At 45.2% G+C, this 24,621-nt stretch overlaps 1 protein-coding gene across 3 annotated transcripts; it reads right to left on the reverse strand.

The window, feature by feature from the left end:
* Positions 1-286: 286 nt before the first annotated feature.
* LOC121530875 (long-chain-fatty-acid--CoA ligase 1-like) lies at positions 287-24,486 on the reverse strand. Of its 3 annotated transcripts, none has more exons than XM_045226897.1 (21): positions 24,399-24,486; positions 13,016-13,269; positions 12,080-12,194; positions 11,911-11,975; positions 11,674-11,775; positions 11,378-11,477; positions 11,085-11,263; positions 10,870-10,902; positions 10,713-10,764; positions 10,417-10,490; positions 10,047-10,124; positions 9,813-9,947; positions 9,622-9,708; positions 9,377-9,472; positions 9,189-9,261; positions 8,952-9,040; positions 2,062-2,178; positions 1,813-1,956; positions 1,610-1,711; positions 1,425-1,496; positions 287-1,272 (listed from the first exon to the last, which is right to left on the reverse strand). In XM_045226897.1, exons 2-21 carry the CDS (start codon positions 13,265-13,267, stop codon positions 1,129-1,131), a joined length of 2,109 nt encoding a protein of 702 aa, XP_045082832.1. In that variant the 5' UTR covers positions 13,268-13,269; positions 24,399-24,486; the 3' UTR covers positions 287-1,128. The 3 variants fall into 3 exon arrangements, with proteins under 3 accessions (XP_045082832.1, XP_045082831.1, XP_045082833.1); XM_045226896.1 differs by having other exon boundaries at positions 9,574-9,708; XM_045226898.1 differs by lacking the exons at positions 1,610-1,711; positions 1,813-1,956 and having other exon boundaries at positions 9,574-9,708.
* Positions 24,487-24,621: the final 135 nt, after the last annotated feature.

The raw sequence follows: 24,621 nt of genomic DNA on the forward strand, positions 1-24,621 counted from the left end.
CACATACCACAGACAGGGGGTGGGTTGTAGACAGGGGAGACTGGTGATTGGCCAGAAGAGGGGGCAGCAGTGTTTATAAATAGGGGTTAAACGGTGAGACGTTAGAACGAGCATAACAATCTGGCGAGTCGTTCTCCGGACAACGCGTGTCTGTAATTTATGCTGTAACCTCGTGGTATGAATAAAACTTCTAACATGATGCAGCATAACGGACTCTTTGTTGACAGCAGTAATTGCCACAATTCATCATATACCACATCATGCACTTCAACTACATGAAACTGAATAATGACAATCATCATGATTTCTTTATTCAGGAAAACAACATACAATAATATTTCTACATTTTTGGGAATTGTTAGTTAAAATAGTGCCCAGTCAGCATATTTCATCAACATTCTCAATGTTTACAGCTCAAAATATACTTCCCATTTACAAATTGACTATTTAATGGCAACTACATAAATGATATCAAGGGTAACGTTTCAGTTTAATCCCTCATATAACCTTGGAGAAAGGACGGTGGTCTGTGATTTGGAATGAGCCACTGCAGATATCCCTTGTTCAAAGCTACTGTAACTCAGTCACTGTTTCACTGAGAACACTAAAGTAAGTAATATACACTGCAAGAAGCAGCCTTCCAGAGGTTTAGATGCCAAAATATAAATCAGAAAATGGAAGTGTGATCCAGGAGGCCATTAACAGGCCCAGCTAGTGTCTACTTGCCCACTGCTCTCTACAGTGGAGCTGTAGCTATTTCTATGGCTAGGTTTTCTGCGTGGACAACATTGGAGCAAAAATTGTTTGGTCCCATTCAATGTTGTTCCTCTCTGTCTATGATATGTAAACAATGAAAATACATTTAACATACTGATGTACAGTATGTACAAGAAGCAGCATGGATGCTAGTGGTGTCGAACTGAAATCCCCTGAAACCGTACCAAACATGTCTGATAGTATTTGAGCTAAGTACTGTAGGAATGTCTATTGTCTTGGCTACATGCTCAGTTTTTAGTACTATAGACCATGAGATCCAGCAAACTGCATATCTCTGTCTAGTGACAGGAAACAAACAGTTCATGTAAATGACAGTGGAGTGTGTGTGAGTGTGTTACATTGGATAGAGATCTACAAGATGGCTGTTGTGCTGTACATGTTTGTGATCTGTTCCTGGAAGACCCTGCGGATGTCCACTCGTCTGCTCTTCAGAGTGGGGGTGAGGAGGCCGTTGCTAACACTGAACATCTCTGGATGCAGGTGCAGGTCCTTCACCTGACAGAGAGGAAAGAGATGGCAAAACTATCAGTGTTGATGTCTTTATGTTGTATTCAGTTTCCTGTTACACCATGTTTTATGTCTTCATATACCATGGCACCATTTGTTACAAGTATGAAGTCAATGTATTCATGTTCAAGATTCCTCACCTGCTCAAAAGACTTCAGCCCAGCTTCCTTCCCTACGGCTGTCATGTCTTCTAACACTGCTTTCTTCACATCCTGTAGTGAGACAAGATTTCAATCAGTCCCTTTGGAGTTGATACAATCCAACAACAGCACACATTGTAAAGATGCAGATGGCCTATTGTGTGAGCTACGGTGACGTCACATACTGGATGCTGGCAGAGCTCCTTGTAGGATCCTATTATTCCCCTCTCCTTAACCCAGTCATTAAACACTTCTGGGTCTGGCACAACAATACCAATCAGGTGAGACTGGAAACAGAACATAAAACAGTGTTTGTGAGAATGATGGTATGTCCCAAAAAAGGACTATCCTCTGATAGTGAATATAAGAGTACCGGTATCTCAAATACCTTTAGGCTGTCACCATGCACAAACACCTGTAGCACAGGGACACAACGCATGTAGACGTTCTCAATCCTTTCAGGGGCAATGTACTCTCCCTGGGACAGCTTGAAGATGTGCTTCTTCCTGTCTATGATGCGAAGTGTCCCGTTCTAACAGGAAAACATATGGACACACATTCACATACAAATGTATATGACTTGACTGACTGGAGTATCTAGTGATCATATTTTGTCCTATATTGTAACCCAGCTCACCAGTAGCCACTGGCCCACGTCTCCACTGTGCAGCCAGCCATCACTATCCAGGGCCTCTGCTGTTTTCTCCTCATCCTTCAGGTACCCCCGGAACACACTGTGGCCACGGATACAGATCTAACAAAGCAGAAAGGTAGGAACAGTGTTAATCCATTTGTTCCCACATTTTTCACAGACATGTCACTCTGCAAATATAATGCCATTACTAACCCTAACATGTAATCCATTTGCTTTTATTTTATTTTTTTATTATAAATAAATAAATATATATATATATATATATATATATATAGTATATATATTGAAAAGTATGTTTTATTCTCGGCCACAATTGTGACCGATGGGAACATACGGTGCTCTGCCTATTATAACATTAACAGACATTTACCCCTATTCCTCAGCCCCAATATCTATATACCTCAGCCCTGTTACCCCCATATCCTCACCCACATGCCAATATCCTTATATTGACACAATCAAGTACCGATACACCCATATCCTAGCCCTAAATGCCCTATTTGTTACTCATAGACCCCAGTTCCTTTGCCAATACACCTCATCCCTGTTACTTGCCTATCTCAGCCCTGTTAACCACTTTCCTTAGGCATGCATTCCCCAAGTCACCAACAATAACCTATATCCAGCTATTCGCTGCACACCCAAACCCTGTTATTTGCTTATCTTAGTCCTGTGACCTCTGACCTGTATATGCTAATCATTTCATAAACTCATTGCATAGTGGTATAACACATGTACCACAGACCCATTCACTTTTTTCCTACCACAAACTTGTTGCCAGAAAGGATTTGAATGGGCAATAGACGTCCATCCAGACCCATTACCTGTAGGAGCCTTGTGTATCCTTACACACCATTACTCATATAAACCAGGTAAACCCATGGGCATACTCATATAAAACAGGTCTACCCCAGTGTCCAAGCCTCAACATTCATAAAATCCAGGTCTACACTAATATTCTTACAGACCAGGTGTACACCTGCATGTCTAATCCAATCTAGATTTGGAAACCAGTTTTACACCTATGGCTATGTCCCAATACTCTGATAAAGCAGGTCTACCCTTGTGTCTAATCAGCGCAACTCACATAAACAAGGTCTACCATTGTGCAAGAGACACTAAACAAACCTATTGACATTCAATATGTGTTAAGTTATTATACTAATTCAGTTTATGGGTCTATATATGGCCAATTCCACCTGAAATAACAAAATATTGTCACGGATTCTGCCGAGGCTGCTCCTCCTCCTTGCTCGGGCAGGCTTCGGCGTTCGCCGTCCCCGGAGTACTAGCTACCACCGTTAGATGTTTCGATGTTAGATTGGTTTTGTCTGTCTATTGCACCTGTGTCCGTTTGTGTCTGATTATGTGTCCTATAAGTTGCCTGCTTTGTGTTGGTTAGTTTGTGTGTTATTGTACGCCTGTCCGTTGGTGCTGCTCTCTGTTTTTTGTTTTGTAGTTTACGCACAGTTTGCGTAATCGCTCGCCTCTGTTTTGTGTTGAGGCCGTTGTTTGTATTTTTGCCTAGTGTTTACTAGTAAAGTCTGTTGGACTAAGCTTCAGTGTCCTGCGCCTGACTCCCACACCACATTTACATCAGCCCTTGACAGAATAACACACCACTATGGAGTCAGCAGGAGCAGCGGCGGCACCCAAGTCGCTGGAGGATCGGATCAGCGATCAAGACACCATGATCCGGCAACTTGGGGCCGCCATGAACGAGGTGTCCAACACTCTGCGCCGTTTGGTCACTGGAGAGGTGCCCACGCCTTCGCACACCTTACCATCACCATTGGCCAGTCCTCCTCTCCCAGCACCGGAACCCAGTGGCATTCGGCTCTCGCTCCCGAGGGCATATGATGGTACCGCAGCCGGGTGTCAGGGGTTTCTCCTGCAGGTGGAACTCTACCTGGCCACCATACACCCGGCGCCCTCGGGATACGAGAGCGTCTCCGCCCTCATCTCCTGTCTATCCGGCAAGGCGTTGGAGTGGGCCAACGCCGAATGGAGGGGAATAGACGCCGCCACCATCACCTACGCGGAGTTCTCCCGTCGCTTCAGGGCTGTGTTCGATCATCCACCTGAGGGGAAGGCGGCGGGGGAGCGTCTGTTCCACCTCCGACAGGGGAAGAGGAGTGCACAGGAGTTCGCCCTGGAGTTCCGGACTTTAGCGGCGGATGCGGTGTGGAATGAGAGGGCCCTCATCGACCATTATCGGTGCAGCCTACGAGAGGACGTTCGTCGTGAGCTGGCCTGCAGGGACACCAACCTATCCTTCGACCAGTTGGTGGACATTTCCATCCGTCTCGACACCCTGCTGGCTACCCGCGGACGTCCCGAATGGGGGTCGTCCATTCCGCCCTCCAGCACCTCCGAGCCGATTCCCATGGAGCTCGGGGGTGCTGGCGCTAGGGAGAGGAGGAGAGAGAACCCGAGGGGGGCCGTCCCCTGCACCAACTGTGGCCGTGGAGGGCACACTGCGGCTAGGTGCTGGGGAGGGTCTCCTGGGAGAGGGGACAACAGGTCACGCACTGGGGAGTCATTTCAGGTGAGTAGGCGCCCCACTTACCCAGAGCTCTCTGTTGGTCACCTGTGTATACCTGTGAGATTTCCACAGGTGGCACCTCATTCCCAGCATAAGGCGCTAGTAGATTCAGGCGTAGCTGGGAATTTTGTTGATCGTGAATTTTGAGGATTTAGCACTTGTGTTCAGCAAGACTAGGGCAACACGGCTGCCACCTCATAGACAGGGGGATTGTGCGATAGATCTCCAAACAGGAGCGGCACTTCCGCGGAGCCGTGTGTATCCCCTGTCTCAAGAGGAGACAGCGGCTATGGAGACTTACATAGCCGAGTCCTTGGAACAGGGATACATACGGTCCTCCACTTCCCGGTTTCCTCGAGTTTCTTCTTTGTGAAGAAGAAGGACGGGGTTTGCGCCCGTGTATTGATTACCGTAGTCTCAATCAGATCACGGTTAAGTACAGTTATCCTCTTCCTCTGATTGCGACTATGACTGAGTCATTACGCGGAGCGCGGTTCTTCACAAAGTTGGATCTCAGGAGCGCGTACAATTTGGTGCGCATTAGGGAGGGGGATGAATGGAAAAAAGCATTTAGCACCACCTCGGGTCATTACGAGTATCTCGTCATGCCATACGGGTTAATGAATGCTCCTTCAGTCTTCCAAGCCTTTGCGGACGAGATTTTCCGGGACATGCATGGGCAGGGTGTGGTAGTATACATCGACGACATCCTAGTGTACTCTTCTACACGAGCCGAGCATGTAGCCCTGGTGCGCCGAGTGTTGAGGAGGCTGTTGGAGCATGACTTGTATGTCAAGGCAGAGAAATGCTTGTTTTTCCAGGAGTCCATCTCCTTTTTGGGTTATCGATTGTCCGCGTCTGGTGTGAAGATAGAGGTTGACCGTGTGTCGGCCGTGCGTAATTGGCAAACTCCAACCACTGTAAAAGAGGTGCAGCAGTTTTGGGGTTTTGCTAATTACTACCGGAGGTTTATCCGGGGCTTTGGACAGGTGGCAGCTCCCATTACGTCCCTGCTAAAGGGGGGCCCGGTGCGTTTGCAGTGGTCAGCTGAAGCGGACAGGGCATTTTTTAAAACTGAAGAACCTGTTCACTTCGGCTCCGGTGCTGGCGCATCCGGACCCCGCTTTACCATTCCAAGTTGAGGTAGACGCGTCCGAGGCCGGTATTGGGGCAGTTTTGTCGCAACGGTCCGGCACGCCACCTAAACTCCGCCCCTGTGCGTTTTATTCTAAGAAGCTCAGCCCGGCGGAGCGTAATTATGACGTAGGGGACAGGGAGCTGTGGTTCAGGCCCTAAAGGTGTGGAGGCATTGGCTTGAGGGGGCTCAACACCCTTTCCTCATTCTGACTGACCACCGTAACCTGGAGTACATCCGGGCAGCTAGGAGATTAAACCCTCGTCAGGCTAGGTGGAACATGTTCCTGACCCGGTTTGTTTTTAAGATCACATACATCCCAGGGTCCCAGAACGGTAAGGCAGACGCCCTGTCCCGGTGGTATGACACAGAGGAGAGGTCCATTGAGCCTACTCCCATACTGCCGGAGTCTTGTCTGGTGGCTCCGGTGGTGTGGGAGGTCGATGCGGAGATCGAGCGGGCATTGCGTCCCGACCCTACTCCCCCAGAGTGTCCTGTGGGGCGGACGTACGTTCCGCTCGAGGTTCGTGATCGCCTTATTTATTGGGCTCATACATCACCCTCCTCTGGATATCCAGGTATTGGCCGGACAGTGCACTGCCTTAGCGTGAAATACTGGTGGCCAACGTTAGCTAGGGATGTGAGGGTTTATGTCTCCTCCTGCTCGGTGTGCGCCCAGTGTAAGGTGCCTAGACACCTACCCAGGGGAAAGTTACATCCCCTGCCCGTTCCACAACGACCATGGTCCCACCTCTCGGTGGATTTTGTAACCGACCTTCCCCCCTCCCAGGGGAATACCACCATTTTGGTCGTTGTGGATCGGTTTTCCAAGGCTTGTCGTCTCCTCCCAATGCCGGGTCTCCCTACTGCCCTACAGACCGCTGAGGCCCTATTTACCCACGTTTTCCGGCACTATGGGGTTCCCGAGGATATAGTGTCTGACCGAGGTCCCCAGTTCACCTCCAGAGTCTGGGGGGCGTTCATGGAACGCTTGGGGGTCTCGGTGAGCCTTACCTCGGGTTACCACCCAGAGAGCAATGGGCAGGTAGAACGAGTCAACCAGGATGTGGGTAGGTTTCTGAGGTCCTATTGCCAGGGCCGGCCGGAGGAGTGGTCAAGGTATATCCCCTGGGCAGAGATGGCACAGAACTCTCTCCGCCACTCCTCCACCAATCTAACCCCTTTCCAGTGTGTGTTAGGGTATCAGCCGGTTCTGGCACCATGGCACGAGAGCCAGATCGAGGCTCCTGCGGTGGATGAGTGGATTCGGCGCTCGGAGGAGATGTGGAACGCTGCTCATGTCCATCTGCAGCGGGCTATCCGTCGACAGAAGGCGAGCGCCGATCGCCACCGCAGTGAGGGTCCGGTGTACGCACCGGGAGATCGAGTCTGGCTCTCGACTCGAAACCTGCCCCTCCGCCTGCCCTGCCGGAAGCTGGGTCGGCGGTTTGTGGGGCCTTTTAAAGTCCTGAGGAGATTGAACGAGGTGTGTTACAGGTTACAACTGCCTATTGATTATAAGAATATTAACCCCTCGTTCCATGTGTCTCTTCTCAGGCCGGTGGTAGCTGGTCCACTCCAGGAAGGTGAGATAGGAGAGACCCCTCCGCCCCCACTGGACATCGAGGGAGCTCCGGCGTACACGGTCAGGACCATCTTGGACTCGAGACGTCGGATGGGGGGTCTCCAGTATCTCGTGGAGTGGGAGGGGTACGGTCTGGAGGAACGGTGCTGGGTGCCTAGGAGGGATATCCTAGATCCATCTCTCCTGACTGAGTTCCACCGTGGTCATCCCACGCGCCCGGCTCCGCGTCCTCCTGGTCGTCCCCGAGGCCGGGGTCGGCGCACGGCTGGAGCCGCGTGTCAAGGGGGGGGGGGTACTGTCACGGATTCTGCCGAGGCTGCTCCTCCTCCTTGCTCGGGCAGGCTTCGGCGTTCGCCGTCCCCGGAGTATTAGCTACCACCGTTAGATGTTTCGATGTTAGATTGGTTTTGTCTGTCTATTGCACCTGTGTCCGTTTGTGTCTGATTATGTGTCCTATAAGTTGCCTGCTTTGTGTTGGTTAGTTTGTGTGTTATTGTACGCCTGTCCGTTGGTGCTGCTCTCTGTTTTTTGTTTTGTAGTTTAGGACCTCAGACTGCGGCGAAGGTTCACCTTCCAACAGGACAACGACCCTAAGCGCACAGCCAAGACAACGCAGTAGTGGCTTCGGGACAAGTCTCTGAGTGGCCCAGCCAGAGCCCGGACTTGAACCCAATCGAACATCTCTGGAGAGACCTGAAAATAGCTGTGCAGCAACGCTCCCCATCCAACCTGACAGAGCTTGAGAGGATCTGCAGAGAAGAATGGGAGAAACTCCCCAAATCCAGGTGTGCCAAGCTTGTAGCGTCATAGCCAAGAAGACTCGAGGCTGTAATCGCTGCCAAAGGTGCTTCAACAAAGTACTGAGTAAAGGGTCTGAATGCTTATGCAAATGTGATATTTCATGCTTTGCCATTATGGGGTATTGTGTGTAGTTTGATGAGGGGGAAAAAACTATTTAATCCATTCTAGAATAAGGCTGTAACGTAACAAATTGTGGAAAAAGTTAAGGGGTCTGAATACTTACTGAATTCACTGTATATAAAGTTAGAGTAAATGTATTTTCGCATTGGTCACAAATGTGACCGCTAAGATATTTTTATATGTCATGAGCATCATGGATTGACTGTATTGAAAATGAAGGCATATACTGTATGCAAACTAGACCCTTTAAACATTACATTTACAAAGAAAATATAAAAACATTTCAACAATGTATCTGTTGAATACAGAATTCTGGTGCCAAATTCGTCTGTAAAAGTGCGCCTTGATGATGTATGCTTGTGGACTTGTGACCATTTTGAGAAATCATACGAAACTTCTCTGAATCATACTAGACACCTTTATAATGCATAATATATTACCTATTTGTTGATAAATACAACTTTAACTTCTCTAGAGCCTGTAAAGTCCCCCCAAAAAATCTCACTATTGTGACCGGTGGGATTAAATGGGTTAATATAATATAATATAATATTATTATATTATTAATATAACAACAACATACGATACACAACAGCCAGAGGGATACATTTTTTCTGGGTAACTATCTCTGACTCACTATGTTGTAGAAAACACAGTAATACCATGATGCTTTTTAACCACCTCACCTCTCCTTCTCCGTTCTTGGCATAATAGTTCATATCAGGGATGTCAACCAACTTCACCATTGCACAGGGCAGGGGAGCGCCAACATGGCCTGAGACACACACACACACACACACACACACACACACACACACAGAGAGTTTCAGAGTATAACCAACACGCAGACACTGGGATCAATGACTAGTTGTCTCCAGATATGACGTGGATAGTTTCCCATTGTCAGAGAGTCAACCCCTTACCTGCACTCCAGTCTCCTGGCATGGAGAAGGTGCAGCCTGCTGTGCATTCAGTCTGCCCGTAACCCTCGAAGATCTGCACAGAGCAGCAGGAACATTCCACATCATTAAACCTCACACACCCACACTCCCATCAGAAATAAACACATAAACACACACACTTAGTCTGAGCTCCAGGCAGTCATTCTCACCAGACAGCCGAGGGTGGCCCTGAGGAAGGAGAGCACGGTGGGGGAGATGGGGGCCGAGGCGGTCAGGATGAACCTCAGATTACCTCCTAAATTAGCCTGAAACACATGGAAAACAAATAGAATTCCATTACGTCTAACAAATAGAGTTTTCTGAAAGGGCAGACGTTGGGCCACGTTCAATGTGTTCAGTAACTGACCTGAATCCTGTTGAATACCAGCCTGTCCCACAGACTGTTGTTACGTACCACCCCACTGCTGAGCTCAGCCTGCTTCCTCCTCACTGCATAGTGCAGCACTGCCCGGCGCAATGGGGACGTCACAGAGCCTAAGATCTACACATAGACATGCATGCACACACAGAAGAGAGCATAGCAAATAAAAGTAAGGCTACATTTTTTTTAAATGTTATGGTTGGTATCATAGGATTTGGACTGACCTTGTCGTAGATGCGGTTGAGTAGGCGAGGCACCACTGGGAAGAAAGTGGGTTTCAGAGTCTTTATATCGTCCATGAGCAGGGAGATATCCCCCTGGTAGAATCCTACCCTGGCCCCATGACAGAACATGGACACCTGAGACAGACATAGGAGCATTTAAAGAACTGTCTGACATGCAGAGTCCCCAAGACAGACACATACATGTATTATTGTAATCAAAAGAGAGTGAGCTACCTGAATCATCCTCTCAAACATGTGGGCAAGAGGCAAGTAAGAGATTGACACGTCTTCTTGACGAATAAAAAATGACCCCTGTGAAATGGAGAGAAGGAATTGATGCATAAAACAGTTACACAATGGATAATAGAATAGAGATGGCATACAACCAATTTAATATGCAATCTAGATTTTACAACAGCAATTAGATGTGCAGTGTATCTTTTACAAGGACAATAATGGGTAAACTATTTCTATTAAACATCCCATTTATCAAAGGAACAGATTGAGAGAGATGGAACGAGAGATGGAGTAAGATAAATAGAGAGAAAATGGAGCTAGCCATGAAACTCTTTCTGGATTTCAGACGGAGGGAGCCAGAACAGACCTCCAGGATCTTAATAACAGAGGAGGAGTTGGAGGCGATGTTGCCGTGGGTGATCATGGCTCCCTTCGGCTTTCCTGGCCAAATAAACAGAACGCAGTTTAGTTTGGAGGAGGGCATTACTGCACTGCTCTGTGTACCACAAGAATTCATCTCATAACATAATGAGAGGTTGTCAGTGGGCCCCCATGGGCACATCTCTAGTAGTGTGGGTAAATGCTTTAGTATATGATTAACATGCAGGGTAGTGGGGGTAGGCTACTTGAGGACTCACAGAGATCTATAAAAACAAATGGTACCTGTGGTTCCACTGGTGAAGCACACGACTGCCAGGTCCTGGGGTTTCGGTGGCTGCAACAAATAGACACAGATGAACGACAGCAGGATCGAAAACAGCAATGAAGCAACAAAAACTGTCAATGAAACCTTATCAACATTCAACAGAGGAAAACTCACCACAGGATCTTTGAGGTTCTGTCGTCCAAGTACCTGCAATATGCAGGGTCATGTCACACTGTGATAGTCTGTGGTAATCAAGATGTCTTCTAACCCCAGTGAAAGGGACTTCTCTCTTGTGTTTGTCATGTTGATCCAATATCACAACTAAAGAAGCAGGCATCTATTCTAGCAATTCATCATCTTTACATTGTCTGCAGCTACCCTCTTCTCACCATCAGCTGTTTGAGTTCTAGAATCTCCACTCCACAGTTCTTCCCCCTCTCCACTATGGCATCACTGCAGGCATTAAAGAGTACCAGACAGGAGAGAGTGGGTGTCGCACCTTTCTCCTTATTCCCCAGAAGGGACTCTGCCTTCTCCTCCTTGTCACAGATCACCAGTGAGATCTCCGCTAGGAGGTGAAACAGCGAGAATCGACATGAATAGTTATAGGCCAGTGGTATGGGAGTGTACTGGTTATTATACATTTACCCATACATCTTGTAGCAGAGTATTCCAGCCTTACCCAGGTTGAGGATATGCACCATGGCCTCCTCTCCGAGTGTGTCGTACAGGGGCACCACGGCCATAGAGAAGGTGTAGCAGGCCAGCTCTGAAATGATCCACTGCCACCAACAGAGGGAGACAGAGCAACACTATTAGAACGACAAATCCCAGACTCCTTCCTAACTGATGCTTGGTCACTACATTGCTGGAGTCTCTACAGGGACAGTGCTCTAACATACAGAGAAGCCTTAGGGTTAAACATCATGGCATTTCACTACATAGAATAGCAGGGAAGGAATGTGTAGCCTTCTGTACCTCTGGTCTGTTCTGAGCAAATATTCCAACATACTGCTCAGGGTTTGGTTGGCAGCCTTTGCCCAAAAGCCCAGAGCCCAGCACCTGTGCCTGTTCAGCCACCTAAAACAGAGGACAATCAGACAGAAACAATAATACAATCCTTGAATAGAGCTTGAGCATACGTGTATGCTTGTATACTTATTATATCCTTGTATTCTCATTGTACATAGTAATAATGACCAAAGATCCACAGACCTCAGTGTAGGAGATCCACTGGTAAGGTTCCCCAGGTTTCCTGAAGCCAAGGCATGGGCCGTTCCCTGTGCACCAACACAATCTCGTCAGGTACACTCTGGCATGTCTGGTAAATAGCCCATGTCTGCTCCTAACTAGCCTGTTAGTCCACTGTGTCCGGCCAGCTCACCTGCCACCCTCAATCCTCTCTGGAACATGTCATAGGCTGTCCTGGTGTCATTATAGTAGAACTCCAACAGGGCATCGTCCTTGAGCAAAGCTGAACGCCTCCAATTGGGCTCTCCCTGCAACACATACACTCCATAAAAACTCTCCCTATTCAGCTCTAGAGCCTTGTTTATACCTAGGGCTAACATGTGTCCTTTGTCGTGTAGCTCAGTTGGTAGAGCATGGCGTTTGCAACGCCAGGGTTGTGGGTTTCGTTTCCCACGGGGGACCAGTATGAAAACAAATGCATGCACTCACTAACTGTAAGTCGCTCTGGATAAGAGCGTCTGCTAAATGACTAAAATGTAAAAAATTTAAATCTTATCTATATTCTGATTGTGCCCACATTGTGGCCATTGCACCTACACATGGGAGTAAAATGTGTCTCTTATCCATCCATCGTGACCGCATATCCTGGTCCCTCCCTGTATGCAAATTATTTGACAGATGCTTTCAAAATAATATGTATTTAATTATTTTAAGACACATATTGATGTGTCACCTGTCAATGATTTTAGAGGGTGGGATAAAGATTATTTAAATGGTTTCACTGTCCAGATCAATCTACACTTGTAAGATATCCAGACACAATGGTGTATGACTACCTCCGGAGGTGGTCAGGAAGATCTGATCACAATCAGATCACAATGCGTCTTTTAATCATCTACACCTGTCTAAAAATGTCAGCAAAATCAGAATGTGGACAAAGGACAGGTATAAACAGGGCTTGGGATGTAATCAATGTTAATTAGTTATTATAACTGCAATCCAAAACACTATGATGAATACAACTACTATCCCTCACACAAACAAGCACTTGACTGTTCTGAATAAATATAACTCTTACTAATCTCTCACTCATCTGCTCCTTAAAGCTTCCAGAACATAATGCTCTCACCTGTACAGCGATAGACTGGGCATTCAGATCACAGGGGGGACGCATGGGCCGAGGGCGGGTCACCAGCCAGTATGCAGTGAGGGAGGCCAGAGCCCCTATACCCAGCAGAGAGGAGGGGGACAGAGAGAGGGAGGAGAGGGAGAAAGAGGACGACGAAGGGAAAGAGGGGAGAAGGCTCCAGAAGTCCTCCCTCTCAGGTCCTCGAACCCCCCCACTGGAGTGAAGGGACTGTAACCACTCCTGAAAATGCATAGCTGAGAGAGAAAAAGGGAAAAGAGAGAGAGAATATGAGTGTATTTGCCTGAATGAATGAGAGAAATGTAATGAGAGAGTAACAGTGAAAGGGGAAGCAATTACATCCAGGAATTCTTAACAAACTTGTGAAAAGATGTCCACATAGGTGCTATTGTACTTTAGAAACAGAACATAAAGCATCTGCTGTATGCAGGAAAGAGTAGCTCATCTCCCCTATACAATACTATTCTACATGTCAGTTTCAGGGACAAGAGGGGCTGAGAGAGGTCAATCTTTATGGTACAAATAAGAATTCAAGTGACTGAAATCCTATACAGCACAAAATGAATACAACAAAATTATAACAAACAAACGTAGCCACTAAAACTAAATACTGCAACATCCCGTTTTGATCATTTTAAAAAGCCCAGCCGAAGCACCCTGGCCCTCAGACTCAGCAGACAGACAGGGGGGACTGAGAAGAGAATGAATGGCTGGGGTGTTTATGGGAGAGGGACTCGGAAGTAATCATGATTGGCTAAACAGAAACAGACACTGAGGTTACTCTCAGTCATGCTGTGTCCACTGACAGAGATGGAGCTAGAGAGAGGAGAGAAAAGAGAGAGAGAAAAAAGAGAAAGAGAGAGAGAGCGAGCAAGAGAATAGATGCATACAGTAACAGAGTTTGGTGGCGAGATGGGGTGAGGGGGAGGGACAGCGTGATGGCATGTAGGTCCACCCTCATGTTTCCCTGCCAGTCTGTAATTGCTCACAACCAAACCAGCGTGAGAGAAAAAAACGTGGGCACACAACGTTAACCCAAACAAATATGAAACAAACTTAAATCTACTAAAACATTTCATTTTCACACCCTCCTGTCTTCTAAAATCTCTTATGCCACTCCAAAATATGAGTTTGCCCACCGTTCTACTTTCTCTCCATCTGCAGATGGAATTCACTTCACCAAATAAATCCCCCTCCTCCATACCCCTCAACCTCTCACCTACTTCCTCCCCCCTTCTTCCAAAAGTGAAGGGGATAAAGAGTGATGTCACCCCCTCTCCTTCAGTCTTTAAACCAAGCCGACCATGTCCCAGTTCACTCCCCTCTCCAGTCTTTAAACCAAGCCGACCATGTCCCAGTTCACTCCCCTCTCCTTCAGTCTTTAGACCAAGCAGACCATGTCCCAGTTCACTCCCCTCTCCTTCAGTCTTTAAACCAAGCCGACCATGTCCCAGTTCGCGCCCCACTCCTTCAGTCTTTAAACCAAGCCGACCATGTCCCAGTTCACTCCCCACTCCTTCAGTCTTTAAACCAAGCCGACCATGTCCCAGTTCGCTCCCCTCTCCTTCAGTCTTTAAACCAAGCCGACCATGTCCCAGTTTGCGCCCCTCTCCTTCAGTCTTTAAACCAAGCCGACCATGTCCCAGTTCACTCCCCTCTCCTTCAGTCTTTAAACCAAGCCGACCATGTCCCAGTTCACTCCCCTCTCTTTCAGTCTTTAAACCTAGCCGACCATGTCCCAGTTCACTCCCCTCTTCTTCAGTCTTTAAACCAAGCCGACCATGTCCCAGTTCACTCCCTTTTCCTTCAGTCTTTAAACCAAGCCGACCATGTCCCAGTTCACTCCCCTCTCCTTCAGTCTTTAAACCAAGCCGACCATGTCCCAGTTCACTCCCCTCTCCTTCAGTCTTTAAACCAAGCCGACCATGTCCCAGTTCGTGCCCCTGGAGAAGAAAATGACCATCATCTTTTTCTCATTACTTTTTCATAAAGTTCTTTGAAAGTTCTAGGACCTCTCCAAATGCACAATATCTAGCCAGAATATATAAAATGCTTAGGTTGCTCTGTCGGTATTGTCGCATAATTCATCCTGTGCCCAGCATCCACAATAATAAATAATTGGAATTCTATTAGCTGATAAAATAATAAATATGACAACAATTGGCCCAAGTGTTGCACTACAATAGAAGCCAACACCTGCTGAAAAGTTGCAGATGGATTTTGGAAGGTCCCCATGTCTCTTTTGACGTATACAAAGAGAAAATAAATGGGCTTTCATATGACACATGAAGAAAAATGGTTTGTTGTTCCCGTCTTTCTCTCTATCTAGACTTTAGTATTCTCTCCCTTTCTCCCTCCATCCCATTTATAATGGCTATTGTCAGAGCCAGACAGAGACTATTATGCTTCCCTGGCACTTACTCCCAAACAGAAATGAGACAAAGGGAATAATGGAGACATGTCAAGCAGTTACATATCTAAGATGGATTAAATACACCAATTTTAGGCCTCTAACATGTATATTTGCTGTGTTATAACGTATAGATTAAACACCACAATCTGGAATTAATCACCTATACTGCTCAGTAAGGTACACATTAAAAGCTGCCGTAAGGCACCAGCTTAGAGTTTCAAAAGGAAGTGACAAATATTTAACAGACACACAAGGGAGGTTTGCATGTCTGTGCATATTCACTACTGCTGGCAGGCAGAGACAGATAAAAACTGAGCAACACTAAGACAAAAACAGAAACCAGACAATTTGTAATTCTCTCCTATGGAAAATAAGAAGAATATTTGATGACGCAATAGTTGTCTGTGGTTTAAAATCTATAATGAGGATCAGGAGCAGTATTGCATCCACTATCGGTATCCTCATTGCCTTTGACTAAAATAACATAGGGGCCTATTTCACTACACACCTGGGGCTCTGTTCCACAGGAGAGAGGTGCATGGGGGAATGTGGTTGGCAAGGGACCTCCTAATCAAGCAGAGAGATTAAGCAGTGTTTTCCAGTATTTTCTACATTTCCAGTGATCAAAAGCCACCACAATACAATACTAACGTGAGATTAGTGAATGAGAGAGTAAGGGGAGAGAGAGAGTGAAATGCACTGGTGTTTTCTGGCTGTGATTCCCAATTGAATCGTGAAAAACACAGTCACAATGAAGGTTTTGGGAAGGGGAAGACGATGGAGAGGAAGAAAGGAGGCAGGCTATGAGTCACGATTTAGGGCTGCTGGGATGATGAACTGTCCAGAGCAGAGCAGAGACTTTCCCTCTAGTCAACACACACTCGGAGAACACAGGAGGCATTTGCAGCACTCCTACCACCATCATTAGACTCCCATGGTGTATTGATTAAAAGAAGGACCTGTCTGAAATTAGGTTAAACATATCTAATAGAACTGAGCGATATGGACAAAAATCAAAAAGGGGGCGCAATGATGTCTGCAGTTTATTGTAGTAGATCATCAGGGCCAGTTGCTTTCAGGGCTCTACGCACCTCTGAGACAGAGAAGGGCGAGAAGGAGAACCTGGAGAAGGAGTGCTCGGTAATTTCACAAGGAACTCATGTTGACCTTTAACCCTATCAAATAATCCACCTGCATCAAGAACATTTTGATTTAAAAGAGTTCAGAATAGAGGTCAACCACCAGTTGTTAAGGGAGCTGTGCATTTTTTTTGCACTCTAAACCTTTCACTACTTGCCAAAAGTTGGAAGGATTAGTTCCGATTATCAGCAGTAGATTTGAGGTAGAGGTCTGCTTTCAGCTTTTGTGTCATAGCCACACACTAATTACGAAGGCGTTGAAAAACCATCCAATCATCAGCTGAATCAGACCATCTTGCTTTAGCCCACATAGCATTCCGTTTCCTTATGATTTCAGATAGTTCATCTGAGAACCAAGGGTTGTCTCTGCCCTTAATTCTGTGTTGTTTGAAAGGGGCATGCTTGTTGCATATATCCAAAATGCTTTATGGAAGTAAGAAAATGCTCATTCATCAGGGATGCATTCAACTCTATTCCAGGCCATGTTAAAAACCCTGAGTAGGAATTTTACCATCCCTTACACGGGCAACAGCCCAGTGATCACTTAAAACATTTGCTAAAACACCAGAAGCATTAAAATGATGTGGAGTGTTGGTTAAAATTAGATCAATCAAAGAGGATTTTAGAGGACACTTTACATTCAACCTTGTTACATTGTTAACAATCTGAGTAAGATTATAGGTATTAATAATAATTCAAAAATACAATCCAGAGAGCCAGCAATAGCAGATGGGAGGAGACAACAAGATTGGAGGATGTGCAGAGATTTATATTCAAAGACAGATGTTCAAATTGCTTGGGTTTGTCAGAATGGTCGCCGAAAACATTTTATGTACAGTACCAGTCAAACATTTGGACACACCTACTCATTCAAGGGTTTTTCTTTATTTTTACTTTTTCCAACATTGTAGAATAATAGTGAAGATATCGAAACTATGAAATAACACATATGGAATCATGTAGTAACCAAAAAAGTGTTAAACAAATCCAAATAAATGTTATATTTGAGATTCTTCAAAGTAGCCACCCTTTGCCTTGATGACAGCTTTGCACACTCTTGGCATTCTCTCAACCAGCTTCATGAGGTAGTCACCTGGAATGCATTTCAATTAACAGGTGTGCCTTCTTAAAAGTTAATTTGTGGAATTTATTTCCTTCTTAATGCGTTTCAGCCAATCAGTTGTGTTGTGACAAGGTAGGGGTGGTATACAGAAGATAGCCCTATTTGGTAAAAGACCAAGTCCATATTATGGCAAGAACAGCTCAAATAAGCAAAGAGAAATGACAGTCCATCATTACTTTAAGACATGAAAGTCAGTCAATTCTGGAAATTTCAAGAACTTTTAAAGTTTCTTCAAGTGCAGTCGCAAAAATCATCAAGCGCTATGATGAAACTGGCTCTCATGAGGACCGCCGCAGGAAAGGAAGACCCAGAGTTAATACCTCTGCAGCAGAGGATAAGTTCATTAGAGTTAACTGCACTTCAGATTGCAGCCCAAATAAATTATTCACAGAGTTCAAGTAACAGACACATCTCAACATCAACTGTTCAGAGGAGACTACGTGAATCAGGCCTTCATTGTCGAATTGCTGCAAAGAAACCACTACTAAAGGACACCAATAAGAAGAAGAGACTTGCTTGGGCCAAGAAACACGAGCAATGGACATTAGACCGGTGGAAATCTGTCCTTTTTGGTTCCAGCCGCCAAGTCTTTGTGAGACGCAGAGTAGGTGAACGGATGATCTCTGCATGTGTGGTTCCCAACGTGAAGCATGGAGGAGGAGGTGTGATGGTGCTTTGCTGGTGACACTGTCTGTGATTTATTTAGAATTCAAGGCACACTTAACCAGCATGGATACCACAGCATTCTGCAGCGATACGCCATCTCATCTGGTTTGCGCTTAGTGGGACTATCATTTGTTTTTCAACAGGACAATGACCCAAACACACCTCCAGGCTGTGTAAGGGCTATTTGACCAAGGAGAGTGATGGAGTGCTGCATCAGATGACCTGGCCTCCACAATCACCTGACCTCAACCCAATTGAGATGGTTTGGGATGAGTTGGACTGCAGAGTGAAGGAAAAGCAGCCAACAAGTGCTCAGCATTACATTTTTGTCATTTAGCAGACGCTCTTATCCAGAGTGACTTACAGTTAGTGAGTGCATACATTTTCATACTGGCCCCCCGTGGGAAACGAACCCACAACCCTGGCGTTGCAAGCGCCATGCTCTACCAACTGAGCTACATGGGACTACATGTGTGGGAACTCCTTCAAGACTGTTGAAAAAGCATTCCTCATGACGCTGGTTGAGAGAATGCCAAGAGTGTGCAAAGCAGTCATCAAGGCAAATGGTGGCTATTTGAAGAATCTCAAATATAAAATATATTTTGATTTGTTTAACACTTTTTTGGTTACTACATGATTCCATATGTGTTATTTCATAGTTTTGATGTCTTCACTATTATTCTACAATGTAGAAAATACTAAAAATAAAGAAAAAGCCTTCAATGAGTAGGTGTGTCCAAACCTGGGACTGGTACTGTATATAGCAACACCACTACCCTTAGATTTGCGATCTGACCCAAAAACATTGTAACCATCAATGCCAATGTCTTTGTCAGTGATAGTGGGGCAAGCGTATGGTTTCTCCCAGGACGCAACATGGGATAAACACTCAAAGTTCTCCACATTTAAGGGGTATCGGGAAGGGCTGTTGTGTTGACCGTATTACGGCCACACCGGCGGTCACAAGGCAGTCAAATTCCAAGTGACCGTTTAGTCATGGTAATTAGGCTTCTCCAAGTTCTGATGCTGCTTGCTGATGGTCATTAGTAGCCTACCAAACTTGCTAACTGCCTGGTACTCAGCACTCTATTGTCCCTCTAATTACTCTGACATCAATGCAAATATAATCGAAAATCTAATCAAACACTTCATGAGAGCCCATGAGCTCATGTAGCGCAACATTTCTATAGGCTATGAAATTGCGCAAGAAAACAGAGTCATGGTCTCTATTAAAAAGAGGAGGATCCCATCAGCTTTCTATAGGCTATGCATACTATATTTATTTATCAACTTTCCTAATATTAAGCTAATATTAAGCACATTGCTTACCTTTACAACAGGTGCATAGCCTACCTGGCTGGTATGAAAATGAACCACAGGAAAAGCGTCCTCCATTCGCTATTTAAGTGCAGAGATGACATGTATTTTTCCCCCTGCCCCTGTTTCGAGACAGGTGAATTGATAATGGTCCATTCTAAATCAAAACGAATTTCACACATATATTATTTAGTATATGTAAAGACAAGATTAAATCAAGAATAGTCTGATGGGTGACAATATTAACATATCACTTGTGAATTATATATTTTCACTTGTGAATGATGCCCAGCTTAAGGCAAGAAACAATGCCTTTTGTCCTGAAGCAACTCCTGCGTTGTCCTGGCTGTGTGCTTAGGGACGTTGTCCTTTTGGAGGGTGAACCTTCGCCCCAGTCTGAGGTCCTGAGCGCTCTGGAGCAGGTTTTCATCAAGGATCTCTCTGTACTTTGCTCCGTTCATCTTTCCCTCGATCTTGACTAGTCTCCCAGTCCCTGTCGTTGAAAAACATCCCCACAGCCTGATGCTGCCACCACCATTTATTTATTTATTTCACCTTTATTTAACCAGGTAAGCCAGTTGAGAACAAGTTCTCATTTACAACTGCAACCTGGCCAAGATAAAGCAAAGCAGTGCGGAAAAAACAACAACACAGAGTTACATATGGAATAAACAAAACGTACAGTCAATAACACAATAGAAAATCTATATACAGTGTGTGCAAATGTAGTAAGTTATGGAGGTATGGCAATAAATAGGCCATAGTGCAAAATAATTACAATTATAATTTAGTATTAACACTGGAGTGATAGATGTGCAGAAGATAATGTGCAAATAGAGATACTGGGGTGCAAATTAGCAAAATAAATAACAATGTAAATAACAATATGGGGATGAGGTAGTTGGGTGGGCTAATTACAGATGGGCTGTGTACAGGTGCAGTGATCGGTAAGCTGCTCTGACAACTGATGCTTAAAGATAGTGAGGGAGATAAGTGTCTCCAGCTTCAGAGATTTTTGCAGTTCGTTCTAGTCATTTGCAGCAGAGAACTGGAAGGAATGGCGACCAAAGGAGGTGTTGGCTTTGGGGATGACCAGTGAGATGTACCTGCTGGAACGCATACTATGGGTGGGTGTTGCTATGGTGACCAATGAGCTAAGATAAAGGCAGGAATTTCCCTAGAAGGGATTTATAGATGAGCTGGAGCCAGTGGGTTTGGCGACGAATATGTAGTGAGGGCCAGCCAACGAGAGAGTACAGGTCACAATGGTGGGTAGTTGTCACGCCCTGACCTTGAGAGCCCTGTTTTCTCTAGTTGGTTTGGTCAGGGTGTGAATTCTAGATTTCCTATTTCTATGTTGGCCGGGTGTGGTTCCCAATCAGAGGCAGCTGTCGATCGTTGTCTCTGATTGGGGATCATACTTAGACAGCCATTTTGCCTACCTTAGTTGTGGGATCTTGTTTCCGTTTCTGGTTAGCGGTTGTGCAGCCTGTTGAATTTCACGTTTGTTTGTATTTTGTTGTTTTGATCTGTGTTCAGTCAATAAACGAAAATGTTTGCATACCACGCTGCACCTTGGTCCGATCCGTCTATCAACGAGCATGACAGTAGTATATGGAGCTTTGGTGACAAAACGGATGGCACTGTGATAGACTACATCCAATTTGCTGAGTAGAGTGTTGGAAGCTATTTTGTAAATGACATCGCCGAAGTCAAGGATCGGTAGGATAGTCAGTTTTACGAGGGCATGTTTAGCAGCATGAGTGAAGGAGGCTTTGTTGCGAAATAGGAAGCCGATTCTAGATTTAACTTTGGATTGGAGATGCTTAATGTGAGTCTGGAAGGAGAGTTTACAGTCTAACCAGACACCTAGGTATTTGTAGTTGTCCACATATTCTAAGTCAGACCCGCCGAGAGTAGTGATTTTAGTCGGGTAGGCGGGTGCAAGCAGCGTTTGATTGAAGAGCATGCATTTAGTTTTACTAGCGTTTAAGAGCAGTTGGAGGCCACGGAAGGAGTGTTGTATGGCATTGAAGCTCGTTTGGAGGTTTGTTAACACAGTGTCCAATGAAGGGCCAGATGTATACAAAATGGTGTCGTCTGCGTAGAGGTGGATCACCAGCAGCAAGAGCGACATCATTGATTATACACAGAGAATAGAGTCTGCCCGAAAATTGAACCCTGTGGCACCCCCATAGAGACTGCTAGAGGTCCAGACAACAGGCACTCCGATTTGACACATTGAACTCTATCTGAGAAGTAGTTGGTGAACCAGGCGAGGCAGTCATTTGAGAAACCAAGGCTATTTAGTCTGCCACCATACTTCACCGTAGGGATGGTGCCAGGTTTCCTCCAGATGTGATGCTTGGCATTCAGGCCAAAGAGTTCAATCTTGGTTTCATGAGACCAGAGAATCTTGTTTCTCATGGTCTGAGAGTCCTTTAGGGTACTTTTTGGCAAACTCCAAGCAGGCTGTCATGTGCCTTTTACTGAGGAGTGGCTTCCGTCTGGCCACTCTACCATAAAGGCCTGATTGGCAGAGTGCTGCAGAGATGGTTGTCCTTCTGGAAGGTTCTCCCATCTCCAGAGAGGAACTCTGGAGCTCTGTCAGAGTGACCATCAGGTTCTTGGTCACCTCCCTTACCAAGGCCCTTCTCCCCCAATTGCTCAGTTTGGCCTGGCGTCCAGCTCTAGGAAGAGTCTTGGTGGTTCCAAACTTCTTCCATTTAAGAATTATGGAGGCCACTGTGTTCTTGAGGAGCTTCAATGCTACAGAAATGTTTTGGTACCTTTCCCCAGATCTGTGCCTCGACACAATCCTGTATCAGAGCTCTACGGACAATTCCTTTGACCTCATGGCTTGGTTTTTGCTCTGACATGCATTGTCAACTGTGGGACCTTAAAGAGACAGTGGTGTGCCTTTCCAAATCATGTCCAATCAATTGAATTTACCACAGGTGGACTCCAATCAAGTTGTAGAAACATCTCAAGGATGATCAATGGAAACAGGATGCACCTGAGCTCTATTTAGAGTCTCATAGCAAAGGGTCTGAATACTTGTGTAAATAAGGTATTTCTGTTTTTATTTTTTATAAATTTGCTAAAATTTCTAAAAACCTGTTTTCGCTTTGTCATTATGGGGTATTGTGATGAGGATTTTTTTTTCTCATCCATTTTTTAACAAGGCTGTAATGTAACAAAATGTGGAAAAAGGGAAGGGCTCTGAATACTTTCTGAATGCACTTTATATATCAGGCGTACACATTAATAAATATGAAAATAGAATACAGTATTGCATGTCAATATCAGACTGGGAAGAACTTCCTTCGGGAAATCCCCCATCTGCAAGCATGACCAATGCCATAACACCTAATCGATATGTAAATTCAACCAAGCAATAGGAATACATAAACATCGAATACACATTTCTGCGGTGGCAAATGGGAACATAACCAATCCTGTTGCATAGTAATGTGAATAACTGATGGTTAATAAGGAAAGCAGTTATGTGCAGTCACTACCATCATGGGAGTTTGATGAATTGTTTTATTCTTTGTTGTTACAGCATTCAACCCACATAATTTGTAGTGCATTTAATGTAAAAAAATATCGAAACCGAAAGTCTTGATAATTTTTTTATAATCGAACCGAAACCGAACCGACCTCAAAAAACACTAATCGCTCAGCACTATTCTCCTCACTGCCTGTTCCTGCAGTGAGGAATTACCATCTTCAGAGAATGTTTTTTGTAACTTATCTAAATATAATAGTTGTCTGTAGCTGAAAAAGCAGCCGTTCGTTCGCGAACGACCCATCACTACCAGTGTGCCAACTCAGCCCTGCCCAGCCTGTGCATTCCAGCAACATGGGACAACTTTCAACACGTTGCCTGTGGTTTCCATAGCCAGACATAGACTTCAAGATTACGGCAAAGGCACAAAGCCCTTGCAAAAACAAACTCAAAGCAGACACATAGGGACATGCAGCCAGACATTATTTCTAGTGACGGTACAGCATGAACTGCATAAGGAGGAATTCCAAAGACCACAAGCTATACATGGGTTTGGTCCAGCTGGCTAAATGCCATGGGTCTCAATCCGTATAGCAATTACCTTTGTTTTGGGGAAAAGAACGACCACATAATTGTGCCGTTTTTTTCACACCATAAACTAGAATTACAGAGTACAAAGACTTGCTGAAGTACATATATATCCTTCCTTGAAACTGACTTTTTTTTACCATGAAATGCAAAGTTTAGAATATTGTGTTTTTCACTTACTGTGCAGATATTAGACTGTTACCTAATACTGTAGCTTACAAAATAAAAGGCTACAATGTTAACACTAAAATAATATTGATGGTGAGCTCGAAAATCGTATTTCTGTCCCATTCATGCCAAATACATAACTCAACATGCATCATCTTCAGAACCGATACCTCGGTCTCTCTATCTCCATTGACAGAATAGTGCAGCAGGACAACTCAAAATCGTCAAAACGTTTCAAAGCTTGTATGGAATGGAAATGATGAACCGGTTATAACAGTGTATTGCACTTATGCCACGATGGGTTGGCTACTTTGTATCCAATAATAGTGTCACTACTAGTGCGTTACAATTACATACTGTAGCTTATTTGTATCGAGTAGATAACTTTCCCCATACTTTTAAATACATCGTTTTACAAGTCCTGAGTTACCGCCTCTTACCTGAATAAAATGTAGGTCACCCGATGTTCTTCAAATTGTGTCCCCCTACTTCAGCAGGAGAAGCGAAATACCCACCCGCCACCACATGCGAAAGGGTTACCCCATGCTACACCCTAACCCCTCTTCTTTGACTGACGTCAGCTTGAACAAATTATCATGAGAGAAAAAGCTATTGAATGAGTAAAGCGCGTCATACTGTATCTCAACTCAACAAATGCTGGAG

This window comes from Coregonus clupeaformis, chromosome 18 (assembly GCF_020615455.1).
Source record: "Coregonus clupeaformis isolate EN_2021a chromosome 18, ASM2061545v1, whole genome shotgun sequence".
In the NCBI taxonomy this organism is placed as follows: domain Eukaryota; kingdom Metazoa; phylum Chordata; class Actinopteri; order Salmoniformes; family Salmonidae; genus Coregonus; species Coregonus clupeaformis.

What these genes read in the sequence shown, in the direction of transcription:
- LOC121530875 (XM_045226896.1), bottom strand. Translation starts at nt 13,267, where the DNA reads ATGCATTTTCAGGAGTGGTTACAGTCCCTTCACTCCAGTGGGGGGGTT. An exon ending in AGAACCTCAAAGATCCTGTG is followed by an intron (nt 10,765 to 10,869) that starts GTGAGTTTTCCT and finishes TATTTGTTGCAG; the next exon opens with CCACCGAAACCCCAGGACCT. An exon ending in GGCTGAAGTCTTTTGAGCAG is followed by an intron (nt 1,273 to 1,424) that starts GTGAGGAATCTT and finishes CCTCTCTGTCAG; the next exon opens with GTGAAGGACCTGCACCTGCA.